This window comes from Anser brachyrhynchus (assembly GCF_964034855.1).
Source record: "Anser brachyrhynchus genome assembly, chromosome: 27".
Lineage (NCBI taxonomy): Eukaryota > Metazoa > Chordata > Aves > Anseriformes > Anatidae > Anser > Anser brachyrhynchus.
Genome location: NC_137720.1, coordinates 558,106 through 575,381, shown reverse-complemented (window position 1 = coordinate 575,381; position 17,276 = coordinate 558,106). Strand labels below are relative to the sequence as shown.

Here is a 17,276-nt window from a genome sequence, read left to right as displayed (position 1 = left end):
GAAAATTTCAAAACACACAGTTTGAACTACCAAATAGTTTGTTGTGTTCAGTCATTTACAGGCAGCAACTGGCATCCGCTCAAGGGATAAAATCTGCTCAGAAGTTTCTCCATTTCTTTCCTCCAGAGAGCTAGAAGATGGTTCTTAACATCTTACTGTTCCAAATTGCACATCACAGTAAAATCAGAGTGAATTAGTGCATGGCATGGAAACAGCCCATCTGTGACCTACGAGATCTGTTCTGTGCCATCTTGCTAGCTTCCTGACTGGCTTCATTTGTGTTTCACACTGAATTACTTTGTCACTAAGTGTGAAAGTTAAATAGAGTCCTCTGTGTTCTGATGAACTTCTGTTGAGGTCCTCTTAAATCAGCATTTACAAGCGAGAACAGAGGGAACCAGTGTGAGGTTCACCTCTAGCTCTCTCCTTACTAACAGCTGTTTAAGCTTGGTGTAATTTCAGCAATGCTAAATAATGTTTACCGTGCACCAAGAGGACAGCACAAGAGCTATCTGGAACCACTGCTGGCCCTCTCGTGCATGGAAATTTCTTAAATCTGACATAGAAACACACAATCATCGAAAGTCAGGCAGGAACTCTAGAGACCATCTGGTCCAGGCCTCTGCCAAAGTCAGGTCCTGAGATAGCTTAAACAAGTTAGACTACTAGATCAGTGACTGTAAAGAAGGGAAAGGTTTTGCCTCTTGTCTTGCTGTTAATCATACGTTCCTGATTGAATTCTTGCTTGCTGTACTCTATGATTTTGGTATGTAGTTCTGGGCTTTTTCTCTTCCTCCTTCAGGTTTGGCTCCCTCCAGTTTGTGTCCCTACGTGAAACCTGAGCAACATTAAGGGCTTTCAGTGCTTTTCTTGGGTTTTCCTTAAAGACTTGGTAAATCTGCATGTCTCGTGTTTCATCTCTTCCTATTATTAAAGTGCAAAGCTATGAATAACCTCAACTTCTCATTATTTTCAATTTTCTTTTAGCAAAAAAAGCATTTTAGCATTTGATTTTCTTGTAACCAATGTAGGTCAGGAACTTGTTTTGCAATTTGGCTGCATAGGCTCTAAAATTATGCTTATAAAAGACCATGTCAGTCCCACAGAAATCCAGCCAGCATAAGCACAAGCTTTTTCCAAAGTCACTTCCTTACAATTGTTGTAGGTTGTAGAACAATGCAATATGGAAAAATGACTAAATAAAACTTTTAGATGATGCCACTACAGTATCTTTTTTAAATTGAAGCTTTCACATAATATCCTGATACCTCAGTAGCATGCACGTTTCTAAAACAGTCTTAAAAAACTTAATCAAATCTCTCTCTGTTTACTTCCAGGTGATTGGGATAGTTATAATCCATCTTCATCAACTGTAATATATGAAGAACAGTCACCATTATCTTCATCTTCACATTCTGCTTCCCCATCTGAAGTGTGTTATTTACCAGTACCAGGAGAAGCTTTAATGAAAGTTCAACTGTCTGAGAAACTGGAACAAGCAAAGAACACTGTGCCTGAAAAGATAAGCACTTTAACTGAAAACCAGTTTGAGATGAAGCCTCTGTCTTCTCCCCAGAGAACAAAGAACAGATGGGATCTCTCCTCCAGTCCTGGCTTTGAAATCACAAAAAGTAGTTTGGAATTAGGGACCAGAAGAGACAGATCTGCAAGTCCAAAAAAGTTAGGGGCAGCTGAGGGACACCATCACACAGGTTTGCACAGCCCTAGAAAGGGGGATCCTGAAAAAAACTACGTCAATCTCTCACATAAACCTGACAGTTCCAGAAAGAGTGAGAGTAAACTCACAGAAATAGGGATGAACAATAGTAGCAAAAAAGAGTGTTCCAGTGGAAATCAAGGCAGGTCTGCCAGTCCTCAAAAGCATCTCAGTAAGCAAGGAAACATAGAAGCGTCCTGCAAGTTACAAGAATATCCTGACTTAACTGGCGGTGATAAGATGACTGTTGAGCAACTGAAAGGTGGAAATGGTAAAATAGGAGTCACAAGGAAAGAAGGGAAGCAGAAGAGTTCTGGAAAGAAGGAAGGGTGGTCTCCAGAGAGAAAATATGCAGCATTTGAGGAGAGCAACCTTCCATTCAGTGACTCTAAGAGAAACACATCCGAAGATGAAAAAATAAGGAAGTCAAACTCTGGAGAACTGAGTTCCAGCAGATTCAAAACTTCAAGTCTTTCCAATATTCCACTGCTTTCCATGGAGAAACAAAGAAGGCTAGACGCACAGGAGACTGATATTCTGAACAGACGGCATGGAGAGCGACACATGGAGCTGCCTGATGAAACCAAAGATGATGGAATTTCCAAATCTGAAAATAGTTCTCCGGTCAAGAAAACACCAATAACTCCTGGACCTTGGAGGGTACCAAGTGCATGTAAAGTCACCAATACAGCAGGTGTGGCTGAAAAACGGGTTTGACTGACACTTTTTTTAGAACATGTAATCAAGTTTCTAATAATGATCATTTAAAAGCATTGTTTCTTTTCACAAAGTTGTCATATTTTTCAGAAACTGGTTAGAGGGTGGAAAGTATTTGATTCATTCTTAAATTATCTAAGCTGCATGAAGGACCGTTTGGATTGCTTAAATGAAATGCCTCCATAAGCTGCTGTCCCCTTGTCCTTTTGAAGGCGGTGTTCTGCTGCTCTCAACGTTGCACTGCTACGGCTTTCTCAGATAGTATTGTGAGTTTCTGAACAAAATTATTTAATGCCTATATTGCCAATGTGATCATGACTCACTTCTTGTTCTTGTGCCAAGTTATCTACTGTATCCAGTCAATCTAATTCTTCTCATATGTATTCCAGTCACAGGAAAGTCAAGGTTTTGTCGAAATGGGTATTTTCTCAAGAGCATGTTGCATGTTTACATAAGGAAATACCCATGTCTTACTGGTTCAGTAAGAAGATGGGTGGGTTGGTTCTATCAATTGTAGGGCAGCAAATGAGCCACTGATGCTGTTTCAATTGATGTCTTTTTCTTAAATTTTTATACCTAATATAAAATCGTGTAGATAAAAATTATATTTGGCATAAATCAATGTTTTGTAATTTTGCCTTTTACGAACACAACAAAATTGCTTTATTTTCTTGATTCATGAAGATGCTTATAACAACTGTTTGCAAACATCTGTCAAAAAGGAGAAAATGCTGGTTTCTGTTAAATAGCATAATTCTTTTGGTTTCACTTGTGGCACGATGTCCTCCTTAGCATTCTTTGTAAACATAAGCATTGAGTGTGCATTTATTTTCAGCCTCATTGTGGTGCTGTATACTAAAAAGTCACATCTTTACTTATTTAATGCTAGTTAAGAATTGGATTTTTTCTTTCCCTCTGTAGAGCTAACAATTGATCTTTAGGACAGAACCAACTGCCATACTAGCTCCTTAAATGAAGTTCCTGCCTGTGTGTATTAGGTCTCCCATATTTTATTTTAAACATGTGTCTAAGAGTGCTAAATAGTATGATATACAGGGTACATGAGTCCTAGTATCTATTGTTTGGGCTATAATACAGATTTTTTTAAAAAAATAATACTGGGGAATGTTACCACCAGAATCTTCTGACATATATTAGACCTATAGCAGTAAGAACAACAGACTGCATAAATTGAAGGGTTTTATTTCCATGATAGTTTTAGAGGTGATTTCCTGATGTGATAGGTCTGTAATTACTGCAAAAAAAAAAAAAAAAAAAAAGGTGGTAAAAGGAATGTATTGGTCCAGGTTGCAGAAGGAAAAAGAAGTGTAGCAGGTCAAGCGTTACTTACTCATGAAAATTCAAACTTGTTTAGGCTTTGAAACATGTAATGTTTTTAAAGCGTAATTGAAGCACAGTGATTCAGTTCTGAGTTGAAGAACTCTTTAGAAGTACAGATGACTACTCAAACAGCTTTTTAAAGAAACACTTTGAAAATGACATTGGCTTTAAAGCAGATCTGAACTGTGCTCTGCTGCTTCACATTGGATGATCCATTGATTTGTTGTGTAGCATAACATGAACAAGTACTCCATGTTATGGAGTATGACTGTGAAAATATTTAATACTTCAAAGTTAGTCTATGTAGATATTAACCATGTATTCTTAACAAGAGAGTCTGTTTTTTGTTGTTGTATGCACTTGCCCTAACCACTGAATGCTGAAACAGATTCAGAAGTTTAGTACAGAGATGAAATAGCACCACTGAAATTATTTCCCTGTCATCAACTACCCCTCTATTTTTTCTATATATTAATGTGACCTGATTTATTGTCCTATCTGTGTGTGAATTCTCTTTCCATAGAACTTGTATCTGTACTTACTGTATCAGATGACTTAGCAATGTGGCCTTGGAATGCTAAGCAATGTATGGATGTACTGGGTGTAAATGTTTATATAATGTACAGCACCTTTATACATACTTCTGAGGTTCTGACTAGAAAGAGACCTGTAAATCGCTCATTATTTTTTATATAGATATTAAAAAAGAAAGTCCAGTTCATTGCTTGTTGGTTCTGCACTGTATAAAATAGATTGTCTGCTGACTTTCAGTAGCGTGATACTTTAAACAGATAAATCTATAACCCAGATTTTACCCACAAACATAATACTCTTCTGGAAAACAAATGCCATTTATTATTGGAAGTTTTCTGGACTCCCGGTTCAAATAACAAATGTTCAACGAAGGTAATATAAAAATCATGAAGTCATGTAGAAACAGTTGTTTATGATGAAATACTTGTACTGTAGGTTTATTTGTACATTTTGATATATAAAAATGTCATTTCCTTTTCCACCTTACAACCTTTCCTTGTACAGAAAATAGCTATAAACAATTTGCTACCTAAAACTCTCATGCCCTCTTACTCCTTAAGTGAAAGAATGAAGCTATGGGAAGGTTGGTTTTCTTTTGTTGTTGGTTTTTTTTTCCATCGCTAATATAATTGAAGATAATAGTCACAAAACTTAAGGAAAATGCAAGTTTAACAGATAGCTTTTTTTTTTTTTTTTCTCTCCTATGCCTTTTCTAAACAATCTGTTTTTAAGTGAGAAGGTCTTTGTAACTTATCTTCCACTGACCTGACCACACAACAGAACGCTTCCTTAGGTATTCCAGTGTAAGGCACTATTGCAGTGCGTGGCTGCAGCAGCTTCACAGAACACTGAGTTAAGCTGGTTGTCAGAAGTTACAGCAGAATGCCCTTTGCACATAGCACGTGCTACTAACTGCCCGCTGATTAACCATAATGGAGATGTTAGAGGGAATGAACATAGCAAAATACTTTTAGCTGATAGCTGTTTTACATGTAGTTTGTGTTGTAAGGTTGTTCTCACGTAACTGATGTTTTCAAAAAAACAATAATTTATTTGCAGTAAGCCTAATGTAAGCCAACCAGCATTAATCTGTTGTAGCTACTATGCAGCTGCAAGCTTAACAACTGTCAGTGTAGGGGCAGCGTTCATCTTGTGCAGACTGAACTTCACTGCATCCTGCAGTAGCTCAGGATAAAGAGGCAAAGCCTAAAACACACTGAGATGCTAAGAAAAATACTCCTCAGCGCATTCAGGTAACTGCCAGTAAGTACTGGCTAACTGAACAGAGCTCTGAAGTCAGTGTAGCTCCAGAGCTCTCTGAAAATGATGATGCAGACTGAAACAGGAGGGCTCTTTGTTTAGCTTATGCACAGGATTGATGTTCGTTAAAGAAACAAGGCACCGATCGCGCCACTCCAGTAAGAGCAGTAGCATGACTTTTATAGCGTTCGCTGCCCCACAGTATGTGCATGCAATTCCTGATATTTTCAATCTCATCTACTACTGTGTAGCCCCATTTATTCTGTTGTACATGCGTATGCCATAAGATGACCATTAATTAGCCCAACAGAGTTATAGAACAGTATAGCAGAGGAACAACTTTCAGTACATACACTGAGACTCTGTTGAAGACCTCGTCAGTTACATCGTTCTGTAATGTGGGAGCGCCTCTGCTTTCTGCCCAAGCCATTGGTCTCTGGTCTGTCCTTCTGGTGGAGGAGATGGCTGAGTGCTGATGTTTGGTCAGTTCATGGTTTGATCTTCCATAACTGAAAAGAGATGTTGAGAATGAGTATAGACCTGAAAGCCATAGGGCTGAATGCTTTTCATCTACAGGTAAGACTCCCATCTCCTTCACCCATCCTGCACTGAATGCTGTGCTCAGTGAGCTTACGATTTAAAAGTGTGAGCTACAGGAGGACCATACCTGTATTCTGAAGAGACAGAACTTAGGGTTCTGACTAACGGCTTTAAGCAAGCCTGAACAAGGCTGAAACTTAAGACAGGGCTGTCCTTCCCCCACCCTGTGCTACCAGCTGGCTCAGGGAGGTAGAGCTTGACTCAGGATGGTCCCTTCTCTGAATTACCAAGCAGAGGGAGCCTAATTCAAACCAAGTCTTTTTGCTTGGGTGAAGGGGAATTTGGCAATGGTGTAAGAGTGACATACCCGCATGCCCAAGAGTTTTCTTCTTTATGTGGGAATTATACTTACTCTGATATTGAATCCCAGCAGATCACTTATAACACCCGAGACAGCAGAAAGTATTACAACACGTGTTATATTGTAGATTAATGGATTCATGGTCAGCCCATACAGCCTAAATGGGGTATCTAATTCCTACAGTAAGAGAAAGAAAGAGAAAAGAAAAAAAAACCACACAACCCACAACATGCCATTAGTTAGCCCATACCTGAAGCAATTAATCTGCTTTTTAGCTTAATATTGGCTTTCTGGCAGACTTTCTGCTGCCTCTGTAGCCTTACTTATACATTCATGCAAAAATTCCTGCTACGGATTTCAGGCCTCCCTGCTCAGATGTTTTCTAACAGCCATCCTGGATCTGAAAAACCTCCTTTGTATAAATACTAGCTTCATAACAAGAGTTTGATGCAACAGACTGCACAATTTGTCTAGACTATTCTAGGTGGCTTTTAGACTATGCCCTTTCTTTTCAAATAGCTAGCCTGCCCCTGTCAACAAGAAACTTCCACTTTGAAGTTGCTGAAGGACAATGACATTCTAAATTGTAGCAAGCCACTATTAGTCAAATGTTTGCAACATAATTAGCTACATGAATCTTGTATTACTAGATCTTATACCACTGTTGTCAGAGTACAGACAAAACTCCCTTTGCGAAACCTAACTTATCTAATCAAAAGACAATGGACCTGGAAAGAGCAAAACCACGCGGTTGTTGTCATTAGCCACTGTTTGCATAAAGCTGAGCAACTATCTGTTTTTAGGGAGATGAACTTACCTTCAGTAGCTTTGTAGAGAGTTTCAAAACATTGTTTACTAGAGACAGCTGTTCTTTCTTGTTTGGCTTCTTCTCCATCTTCAGGTATAAGTTTATCTGTGACAGATAAACGTTACAGAGTGGAGATTAATATTCCAACACTAGCCCCCCAAACAATTTCTGACTTCGGAAAAAGTAGAGTCATTTTTGCAATTTCACTCCTAAAGAAGTGATAATAACATCGACAGGCAGAGGACTTTAACAGTGATATATCATTATTTTCCTGATTGACGTGGCAAATGCGTTAACGCCCGCGCCAAAAATAATTTAAAACTTTAAAATTTGAGTCTGTCTAATGTTTACCAGCTTGTCTCTCCCTAGCTATACAGTTATATTGCTTTATTACAGTGCAGCGCAAATGTTGGTTTTTAAATTTTAAAATTTGATTCTGGTATTTTTTTTAAGATGGTTTGAAATGCGATAGTTATAGCCAAAAACGGCATAAAGCCAAAGGGAGAACAAGTGCATGGAGGTACCTGCTCAGTAAGCAAGATGGAAATATTACTATATTTCTTGTTGGTTTCAGATCCCAAGGATGCTAGGCGTAGTAAAAAGAGGAGAAGTGCTGCCTCCCAGATTAAGAACTCCCAGTTGTAAGCTGCATTCAGAAATGTTTTGTGACCCTTCAGGACCTGTATTGAAAACAAAAACATCTACATCAGTAACAACTAACATGCCTATTCTTTGGAGAGATGCAAAAGCCTTGCCCTCGTTCCTCTTCTGAACAGCTATCCATGCGCTATAGTGACTGATGCTTTTTCCTTTGAAGTATAATTCGTTCACGTAACAAGGTTAAAGTAAAAAAACTTGTTTACAACGTTGTTTTAGCTTGGAATTTGCCTTTTTTTTTTTTTCCACCAAGAAGAATATGTGTTAGCCTGAAAGCTTGTACTTTCTCTTTCCTCCCTCTTTCCAATTAACTAGTAATTAAATGTCTTTCCTTGTGTGTGCTTTTCACACGGCCTTAGACTACCTTAGCCATGCTAAGCTGATTCTGCCTTTCCTAGGAGTGCATTTATTCATCAGGTCTATTACAGCAGGATGGGGATTGTCATTGCTTTCTCCAGTAACCTGTGGCTTACAAAAGCAATCACAGCAGTGAGAGTCAGTATCTACTAATCATCAGTCCTATTTCCATCACAACTGCATCTTCTTGGTATTAAGAACTTTCCTAAAAAACATAATTGCTCTCTTGCGAAAACCAAAGAAACCAAGAAACAGCTCCTTTACTAACACTACTTACTGTAACAGAAGGTTCAGTGAAGAATTAAAAGGTGTAATAGTTACTGAGCTGTATTTCAACCACAGGGGTTCTTTAAGATGGCGCTGCAATCAGCCCTCTTAAATAAAATGTCCTGTGAGCACATGAGGTGTTTAGGCAGTCCTTTATTTTGTGCAAAAAGCCTTTGTCCTGAAATCCTAATTATACAAAATCCAAGCTTTCCACCACAAAAGTAGAGAATGAACATCTATTACCAACTAAACATCACAAAGTTTTTAAAAACACAGAACTCCACTCCCCATACTATTTTGGAGACCAACAGCTACAACGCAAGCGTTGTGTAGGTTCTGCAAAAGAAAATAATCTTTTTTTTTTTTTTAACTACTTTAAAAAAATCTCACCTGGGCACAGCATATAAAAGCAATTGAAAGAGCCAGTAAAAAGATGGATGATACAACAACATCCACAGATCGCTGGGGGCCTCGCCTCTGCAGAAATAAAGACACTGAGTCAGGTCTAAGGTTTGGATGTAGGATCTGCAGAGACATGTAATGTACCTAGAGACTTCATTTATACTCACTGTAATAACCAAACGCACCCATTCTTGGATTAGAACTCACCTTTAGATAAGAACGAAGGGATAACCAGATCTTAATGTTTTCTACCTTCTTGAGTCTGAAGTGAGGAATTTCGTATTTCCTAGCTTTCCGAGCAGATGTAATGTGACTAAAAAGCTTGGCAAATAAAAACCTCTGCAAATTAGAAACACACATACACACAAAAACATAAATTAGAAAACATAATAAAACATAAAAAGAAAAAACATTGCTAGGGTTTGCTTAGTGGTAACTGGCAGAAAGACTTAGCTTTACTGCACTCTGGGAAAGCCTAACTGCAGGGCTTGACCTCTCAGACATTTCTTCATCTTGTGCATGGCAGAGGTAGAACTGCTGATGCTACACAAGGGTAGCCACAAAGCTCTTGCTAAACCAGCAAATGACGACACCTTTCTTCATAGCATGCAATATTTAGAACCATTTTGACAAAGCTATTGCCCAGTCACGACAGAGCTGAATGTGATGTAGCCAACTCTCTAATGCTACACCTTAGAACGGGCCAGCTAAGTATGCTTTTTCCTAAGTAGCAAGTGTATCGACAAGCTTACGTCTGATAAATAGAGTCTTACCAGACTCACCTACCTAAGTTTCTCACACATCTTACCAGATTCAACACTTCTGCTTGCTGAGACATGTTTGTCTTGCCATTGTCTGATTGGTAGCATAGTTTTGGAAGAACCACTGCTCCATGGTTCTTGAAATATTTTAGTTTCAATATATTTAAGCATACCTGTTTGTATGTTCTCTCAGCAACACACATCATGAAGAAAAACATCCAGGTTAAGCAAAGACGTTCAAGGAAGTTGATTGCAGACAAAACAATGACAGGGATGCTAGCAGGTGCTCCACAAAAGATGTGCAAAAGCTCCTTTAGAGAAATGGAGCACAACTGCTCCAGGTTATCTGTGCGGAAGAGTCTGTAGAGGAATGGTAGGAATGCTAATCCAATGGTGATGATGTTTCCCAGCATTTGATACCCCACTCCCTGCTGGTAGGCATTAACCTGGCAGGCAGGAACAAAAACAGCATGATCAACCAGGTTTTTTGCATCAAAGGAAACATACACTGCTGTGGCAGCATTAATTTAATTGAGCACTCATTTTCCCCCCTGCCTCAAAGGACATAGCATAAAGTAATTCCACCCATTTCAGTCCAAACACCACAATTTAAAAACAAAAAATGCTCACCAGTCTTTACCGAGACTTGATAAATTTTGGTTTATGCAATTCCTAAGTACATTTAGGACAACTGTATTTGCAGCTGTGGGAGGACCTAGTTTTATACTGCATTCCCTGATTGCCAGTGTAGCTATTTTCAGTTTTTGTTGTTTTTTAAAGTGTAAGGGGGAAAGGTTGCAATGCTTTACAGCTCTCTTACCCTGCTCATGATAATCCCACTGATCTCCAGCACAGACATGTCCACCTTCTTACAGTCATTCCCTTCCCAGATCAGTGCACTCACTTTTGCAGATGCTGGACTTGTATTCTGTAGCCAAAACAAATGATTCTATAAAAGAAAAAAGAATGCAACAGGCATATGATGCATTTTTATCTTACTACTAAATAATTATTTTTCCTATTAAGTATTTAAATCGAAAGGGGATTCCAAAGTTGTCTTTGAGTGAAACACTTTGTTTTGGGAGTAGCAGTGGTCTAGTTGATAGTGGGGGGAAGTTTGTTGATTCTGTTTAGATCATTCTAGCCTTCTGTGTGATTAGCACAGCTGACAGAATGGGTTCATCCTGCAGTAGGTTGCTTACATTACACCAACAGCATTCAGATGCATCTTTTGTATTATTTGGGCAGACAAATGAGGAAGGGGGGGAGGGGGTAGTTGAATCGAAGAAGAAAGAAAGAAAAACACAAAAACTTTCACAGTACTCTCTACTGCATGCAAAACAACAAACCTGCTGGAAAACATCTTCCTTCAGGTCTCGCCTGGTACCTTTCACAGTCACTTCCTCGCTGTCACTGGTGCAGGATGAGCGGCACTCTGGGCCATGAAGCAGATCATCCCAAAGCATGTCTTCTGTCTCAGAGTCATGGCGAGTACTTTCTGAGTCTCTCCGGGTCACACTACAGCTCCGGGATCCCACGCTAATGCAGGATCTTGAGTCCTTTGAAGGTGAACAAAAGTTACACAGTACAGCCCCACACCCAATTTGCATTCCCCTCTCCAAGCGATTAGACAAATCAGCTTCCACGGCTCAGTCTCAGTTGAGAACTTACAGTGACACCCACCTGATACAGACTGATGAGTGAGCTGCTAAGGGCAATCTTACTTAGTGACAGTTTTTGCAATTGTTATTTCTACATGGAAAGTCACACGGATAGCATAAGTTCCCCACCTCCATTCTCAATTTTTCAAAATAAAAACTGACTCACTAATTCTAATGCAAAGTTTTTTCTTGTTTCTGCATAACCTATGTTAAGATTTTATTTATTTAAATACTTATATCCATACATTTCATCTATATTTTATTTTTATGTAGTGGGAGTGGTGGGTCGGGAAGATAAACAAGTAATTAAGTGAGTGAGTATATATCACAGAATAAAATATTTATTTCTTCAAGAATTAGAATTTATTAGCATAAAAGCTACAATACAGTGCTGCCTCCCAAACAACAATACAAGCAATTCAAGGCAGCTTGGACCATAATGTGCTGCTGGTAGAATGATTTTTTTTTGCTATTGTTGTTAAAAAAATAGAATAGTCACAATTGTGAATGAAGTCCACAAAGCTGCAAACATGCAGGGAGGGAGGCCACACGTTACACCTGAAGATGCTGAAGCACTATTATTTAGTAATGGTCTGTTCTGATGGGAGGGATATCCCCGCACTGGTCAGGCTCAGAAAAGCTAAGCCTGTGAATTTACCACCATACCTGACTATATATTGTGGATTCCAATTCAGATTCCACGACACTATCCGAGTCTCTGGCACCTTTAAGGGCTTCCTTGACCTGCCAAAAACAAAGGAAAAACAGCCCATGATCCATAGCAGAAAGTTGCGTGGAAAATGGCATAAATTCAACATGAGTACCTGTGAGACAGCCTGGTTCAGGGAAACAAGAGGCCTTTTCTTCTCTTCATAGCTATTGTCACTGGAAGCCCCTTCTGCATTCTGGCATAGTAAGATCCTTTGTGCCATTGCTTCAGCATCCTCCTCACTTGAAAGGTCATCAGAAATACCATCTCTGTTGGTGCAATCATCCTAGAAATGCAGCAAAATAAGATGAAGGCACCAAAAGGACCAACCTGAATTGCATCAAACCGCAGGTTCAGAGCAAGTGCTCCAACTACGCCACGATACACAGTAATCTCTTATCTACAAATGCCTAGAAATAGAGAAGTTGGAACGGCACAGTACTACAGTCCTGTAGGACTCAAGAAATTTGTTCTGAACAAATTCTAATCTATATTCTTCATATTGGAGGCAACACCCTACTGACCCAGAGGAGCCTCAAAAGTAACTCCACAAAGCTGCTTGTTTTAGAGCTTTAAACAACAATCACGATGCCTTAACTTAGTCTCTCTCTCCCCCCCAGGACATTTCAGTCTTCGTTTTCCAACCTCCAGAGGATAACGTGAGAATTGTTTGCAAGGAAAATATTTTACAGAACTGCTTTTGAAAATTTCTAATTTATTTATTTTTAATTGTTATCAGCAGTATTCCTTAACTGAGCAGCTTACGATCAGCGATCTCTGTAACTAAATAAGCAGTTAGGTAAAACAGACGTTTTCCAGGACTGTCTGTGATTAACACACTTGACTATTGTAACAGACACATGAAAAGGTGCTCACAGTGAATATTAGCAACATGCCATCTGTTCAGTCCAGAAGCAGAAAGGGTTTTTAGGTTTCCTACATGTAAGCAAAGATTTGTTGGGAAAGAGAGTACCTTGAATTGGATCCATCCATACACTTAAGGACCAACAAACTTTTGGGCACACACAGAAAATACTGAAACTTGCCACTTCAAATGGATGTTTCTTGCCAGTACCTGATGGCTCTTTTCTGCATCGGAAAGTTTATTTTTCTCTTTCAAGTGCAACAGCCTGTATTCAGATCTGGCATGTCTGTGCTTTATGCCATTATTCACAGCATTCACACCGTTTTCTGTCTCAGTCCCTTTCTCAGCTACCATCTTTACCCTTCTGACCCTGTGAGAGAAAACAAAATTAAGTGCTTTTATGTCAGAGAAAAGCTCTTTGAGGAAAACGTCAAGGTCTCTGTCACTTGCCATGCAGGTACAACATTAAACAATAGCTAAGGGAATACATAACTGTCTTCTTCTGACAGGCTCTTTGTGGCCTGATTCTGTTGAAGAGACTTAAATCTGCTTCACTCTCACCATTTTAGTAACTGTAAACTTCTAAATCAAGAGGGAAATATTTTCTTATTCAAAAAACTAGCTAAGGGCAACTCAGAAGGCAAGAAGTCTGCATCAAGGGAAAGGATCTGTCAATTGAAAACTCATCTAGAAACTTGCTTGAGAAAACAGTAAAAGACAATGAAATAATATCCCAAACAATCTATTCTCCTTTTCCCCCAGGTTATTTTTAGAGAAAAAGTAAGACAGTGTAGTGGGATGACTATTCGAGCAACCTTAACTAGAAGACACAATTGCTTCTGAAAATTAGGTAAAACTGTAATATAATTTGAGAATACACATTCAAGAATTGTTACTTATTTGATAAATAAAAATAAGCTCTGTCACTTTCTGCAACCCACCTACCACTTAATTTCAGCTACAGCATGAGATATAGTACAATCTCCTAATAAGGACATTATAAAGACTCCTACAATACCAAACATGCTTTTAGTTCAAAAGCTGGCAGACCCTGGGGACATTAGTGACAGCACACATTTTGTACTCATTTTCCAAATATCAAATTGTTCTCGCAGTGTCATTACAAACGCACCAAACCCAGCGAAGATCACATACCTCCTTCGGAAAAGCATGCCAAATAAACTGTTAAGAATGGATGCAGATTCTGACTGCTGTTCTTTACTGGCTTTCTCAGGAGAAGACCCACTGTTCCCATCAACACCCACAGATTTGCGTAATTTCCTGATTAGAAGAAATAAAAGGAGAATTCAATTTGCATAGCAAGCTAGTTTTAGGTCTTTCTTAAAAGATCTGAATCAGATTTGAACAGCATTTTAGATGCTATTTTACATGAGTCATGCAGACAGGAGGCTTACTTCCAAACAGAATAAATTTTACATGGATAAGCAGAATTTATGCATACACAAGACATCAGCGTCACTAGTAAAGGAACTGAAAAGGATACAACAGACAAATATCTAGACAGAGTCTTTACTGTAGAAATCTAATGGCAGCAAAAATCTAACCACATCCCTTATTCTCTGTTCAGATATGACAGTTGCATTTGCACTGAGTAACACATCTAACAGTCAAATACCTAGCAGATGACCTGTAACATTTCCCACACGCAAAGAAAATAGCCAACAATGAATCCACCAGTCATATCCATCATCATTTGCCTCTTCTCAATAAACATCAGCAATTTGGTGTAGTTAAAACCAAAGCAGGACACCGGTTTGGTTTGCAAAACCTTGAGGGTGCCTTTTTATGCAGAATACCCTCCTCTGGCCACGGAAAGGAACTATATTAAAAAGCTACCTTAGGAAAAGAAGGCCCAAATGCCAGCTAAAGCAGACCTATCGCAGCCTGGTAACTTTGCAGCATTTGTCTTCATTATGAGAAGATTACATGCAAGACAGAAAATACTCCTTTTTACACTTGCAGTTAAATAACATTGACATAAAAACTGAAGAGAAAATATTTACTTATTAACTTCTCCCATGAGCAATCCATCATATGCTCTGATCCCAACAAATAAACCCATTACCTCTCTCACCTCCTCCGCCTGCTGAGTCCGTTGTTTCCCGAAGTTTTGCTGATCTGTGTGGACACTATTTGACAGTGAACAGTTCCCATCAGTAACATAAGGCACATTGGTCCCATGACTTCACTTGCATTCACAACAGGTATCATGAAATACAATACAACTGCTATGACTGAAAAAGAGAAAATTGTATCAAATGCAAAAGCATGACCCAGTTTTTACTTCTGTCTTAACTACTTATTTTTACTCTGTATTATAAGTTCTGCAAATACTACTGTCATAGATCTCAATAGGCATCGCTTCATAGAAATTGCTTATTCTGCAAAGTGGTCTTCCCAAAAGAGGAAGAAAAAGCACAAAGAAGGAAATTAAAAATACATATGAAAAGAATCTGGATGCACTGAAAGAACACACTTTCGCTGTGCTCTGTGAAAGACCTACTCCTAAGCTGTAGCAGATGAAGTTCCACATCTGTTCAGAAAAGAACAATGAAAGAACCGGGACTGATAGAAGAAACCTGAGCTAATAAATCCTCACACTACATTAAAAATGCTCCAGTACACTGGGACATAAAGCACCTTTGATAAGTAACTTTTTATACGGTACAGAATAAACACTGGACAAAGAGAAAAAGGAAGCTGAAAGATCACTTCAAAGGACAAATCAAGAACAGCATAAACAATCAGCTACTGGATGACAGCGGAACTGCAGAGAAGCATTCGCTTGTGATTTCACTGGTTAAAATGTTAATGCCCAACAGATAGTAAGAGGCTGCCTAAAAATAGATTTTACTGTCAGAAAGGACCAAGCACGTTTCTCCAAACAGATCTGTGCAACACCAAGCAAAGACTTCTTACCTAAATGTTCCTACATCAAATCCACATCTGGTGCAGACCACTGCAGCTCAGAGTTGTAAGTACAAACAAGCTGTCTGAAGAGGGGTGCCTCAGTATAACAAAAGTAAAATTCAAAACTCTTCTCACCTAGATGATTACCCCATCTTCCACCGTCCTGTACACACCAGTGATATGCCATCACAACCTCACAAAAAAGCAGAATGCCAAAGCACAGCTGGCTAAGGTTCCACAGGAAAGACGGCAGTCATGGACTCAGTGTGGCTCTTGAGTTTTGATCCAGTGCCTTATCAGCAAGACAGGGCAGAGCAAACACCGCACAAGAAGTTAGCCCATCACCTTAAAGGGTGGGAGCGTGGAACCCACAAACACACTGAGGGTAAAACTTTGCCCTGTGTCTGCAGGCAGTGCTCGGACAAGAAATTTCAGATAGGAGCCTTATCCTTGATATTATGGACTACAGAAGAGTATCAGGCGCCTTGCAGAAGAAAAGATCGTGGCACAGGCTACTGCTGCTCCTTACCTTGCATAACGTAGAGTACCAGGAGCCACATAAAAATACGCTGGGAAGTAACCTGTATCCACCACTGGCTGAATAGTGGGAAAAACACAACTCTCACAATTCCTTTCCTAGTTAGCGATGTCCAAGGGATTTCAGGCTTAGCTTTGGCAAACGTAGAACCTTGAAACGAAAGGAAAAATAAACAAGTCGTTATAGGTGAACTATAAGAATTTTCTTACTTGTGACTTCCTCTTTGGCCAAGGCCAAACTCCGCCAGGATGCTGCAATTCAAAAGGGAAACAGCCTGACGTCCCAGCCTCCGCAGCTCGGGCAGGTGCGCCCCAAGGCAGGCCCTCACCTCACCTGCGCGCCCCGCCGCGGAGCCCTCCCTTCCCGCCGAGCCCAACCCCTCCTGCCGCTGCCCGCGGCTTTCCCCCCAGGCACGGCCCCGCCCGGCGGCACGCCGGGGGCCGCAGCAGGCCCGCAGAAGAGCTCGGCAGAGGAGCTCGGCAGCAGGCCCTCAGCGCCCCGCCGCGCTGCCGCTCCGAAAGGCGGCGCCCAGACGGAGCCGGGCGGCGCTGAGGGACGGGCGGGCCCCCGCCGAGGCACCCGCCCGCCGCCGGCACCCCCTCACCTCGGATGAGATCCACGTCGATCAGGTCGGGCTGGATGTGCCCCTTCTTTTTAGGTTTGTTTTTGAAGCCCTGCGGAGCCGAAAACAAAGGCCCGTCAGCCCCGGCGAGCGCCGCGGCGCCGGGCAGCGCGGCGGGGCCGCCGCCGTTACCTTCATCTCGGTCTGCTCGATGGCCTTCTCCCATATCTGCTGGTCGTAGGCCCCGACCTGCAAGGAGACGAGGCTGAGGGCACGGCCGGGCCCGCG

General features: G+C 40.4%; 2 protein-coding genes across 6 annotated transcripts in view; one reads left to right on the top strand and one right to left on the bottom strand.

Annotated features, from left to right (window-relative positions):
- The window catches only part of MAGI3 (membrane associated guanylate kinase, WW and PDZ domain containing 3), a 73,261-nt gene extending 68,764 nt beyond the window's left edge, over positions 1-4,497 (top strand). For 2 of the 3 annotated variants that reach the window (XM_080568964.1, XM_080568965.1), the window contains one exon: positions 1,338-4,497. In XM_080568964.1, the coding sequence (XP_080425090.1) occupies positions 1,338-2,434 (1,097 nt within the window). In that variant the 3' untranslated portion in view covers positions 2,435-4,497. Of the gene's footprint in view, positions 1-802; positions 893-1,337 lie in introns of all 3 variants that reach the window. The other variant, XM_080568966.1, reaches the window with a different exon arrangement.
- A 110-nt stretch (positions 4,498-4,607) lies between these two features.
- PHTF1 (putative homeodomain transcription factor 1) overlaps positions 4,608-17,276 on the bottom strand; it is a 32,071-nt gene continuing 19,402 nt past the window's right edge. For 2 of the 3 annotated variants that reach the window (XM_080568967.1, XM_080568969.1), the window contains 17 exons: positions 17,181-17,237; positions 17,031-17,100; positions 16,418-16,576; positions 15,053-15,212; positions 14,113-14,238; positions 13,168-13,327; positions 12,208-12,378; positions 12,050-12,127; positions 11,072-11,281; positions 10,543-10,671; positions 9,896-10,168; positions 9,169-9,300; positions 8,950-9,036; positions 7,803-7,958; positions 7,288-7,383; positions 6,522-6,647; positions 4,608-6,078 (listed from right to left, as the gene is read on the bottom strand). In XM_080568967.1, coding sequence (XP_080425093.1) covers positions 6,058-6,078; positions 6,522-6,647; positions 7,288-7,383; positions 7,803-7,958; positions 8,950-9,036; positions 9,169-9,300; positions 9,896-10,168; positions 10,543-10,671; positions 11,072-11,281; positions 12,050-12,127; positions 12,208-12,378; positions 13,168-13,327; positions 14,113-14,238; positions 15,053-15,212; positions 16,418-16,576; positions 17,031-17,100; positions 17,181-17,237 — 2,211 coding nt within the window. In that variant the 3' untranslated portion in view covers positions 4,608-6,057. The remainder of the gene's footprint in view (positions 6,079-6,521; positions 6,648-7,287; positions 7,384-7,802; positions 7,959-8,949; positions 9,037-9,168; positions 9,301-9,895; positions 10,169-10,542; positions 10,672-11,071; positions 11,282-12,049; positions 12,128-12,207; positions 12,379-13,167; positions 13,328-14,112; positions 14,239-15,052; positions 15,213-16,417; positions 16,577-17,030; positions 17,101-17,180; positions 17,238-17,276) is intronic. The other variant, XM_080568968.1, reaches the window with a different exon arrangement.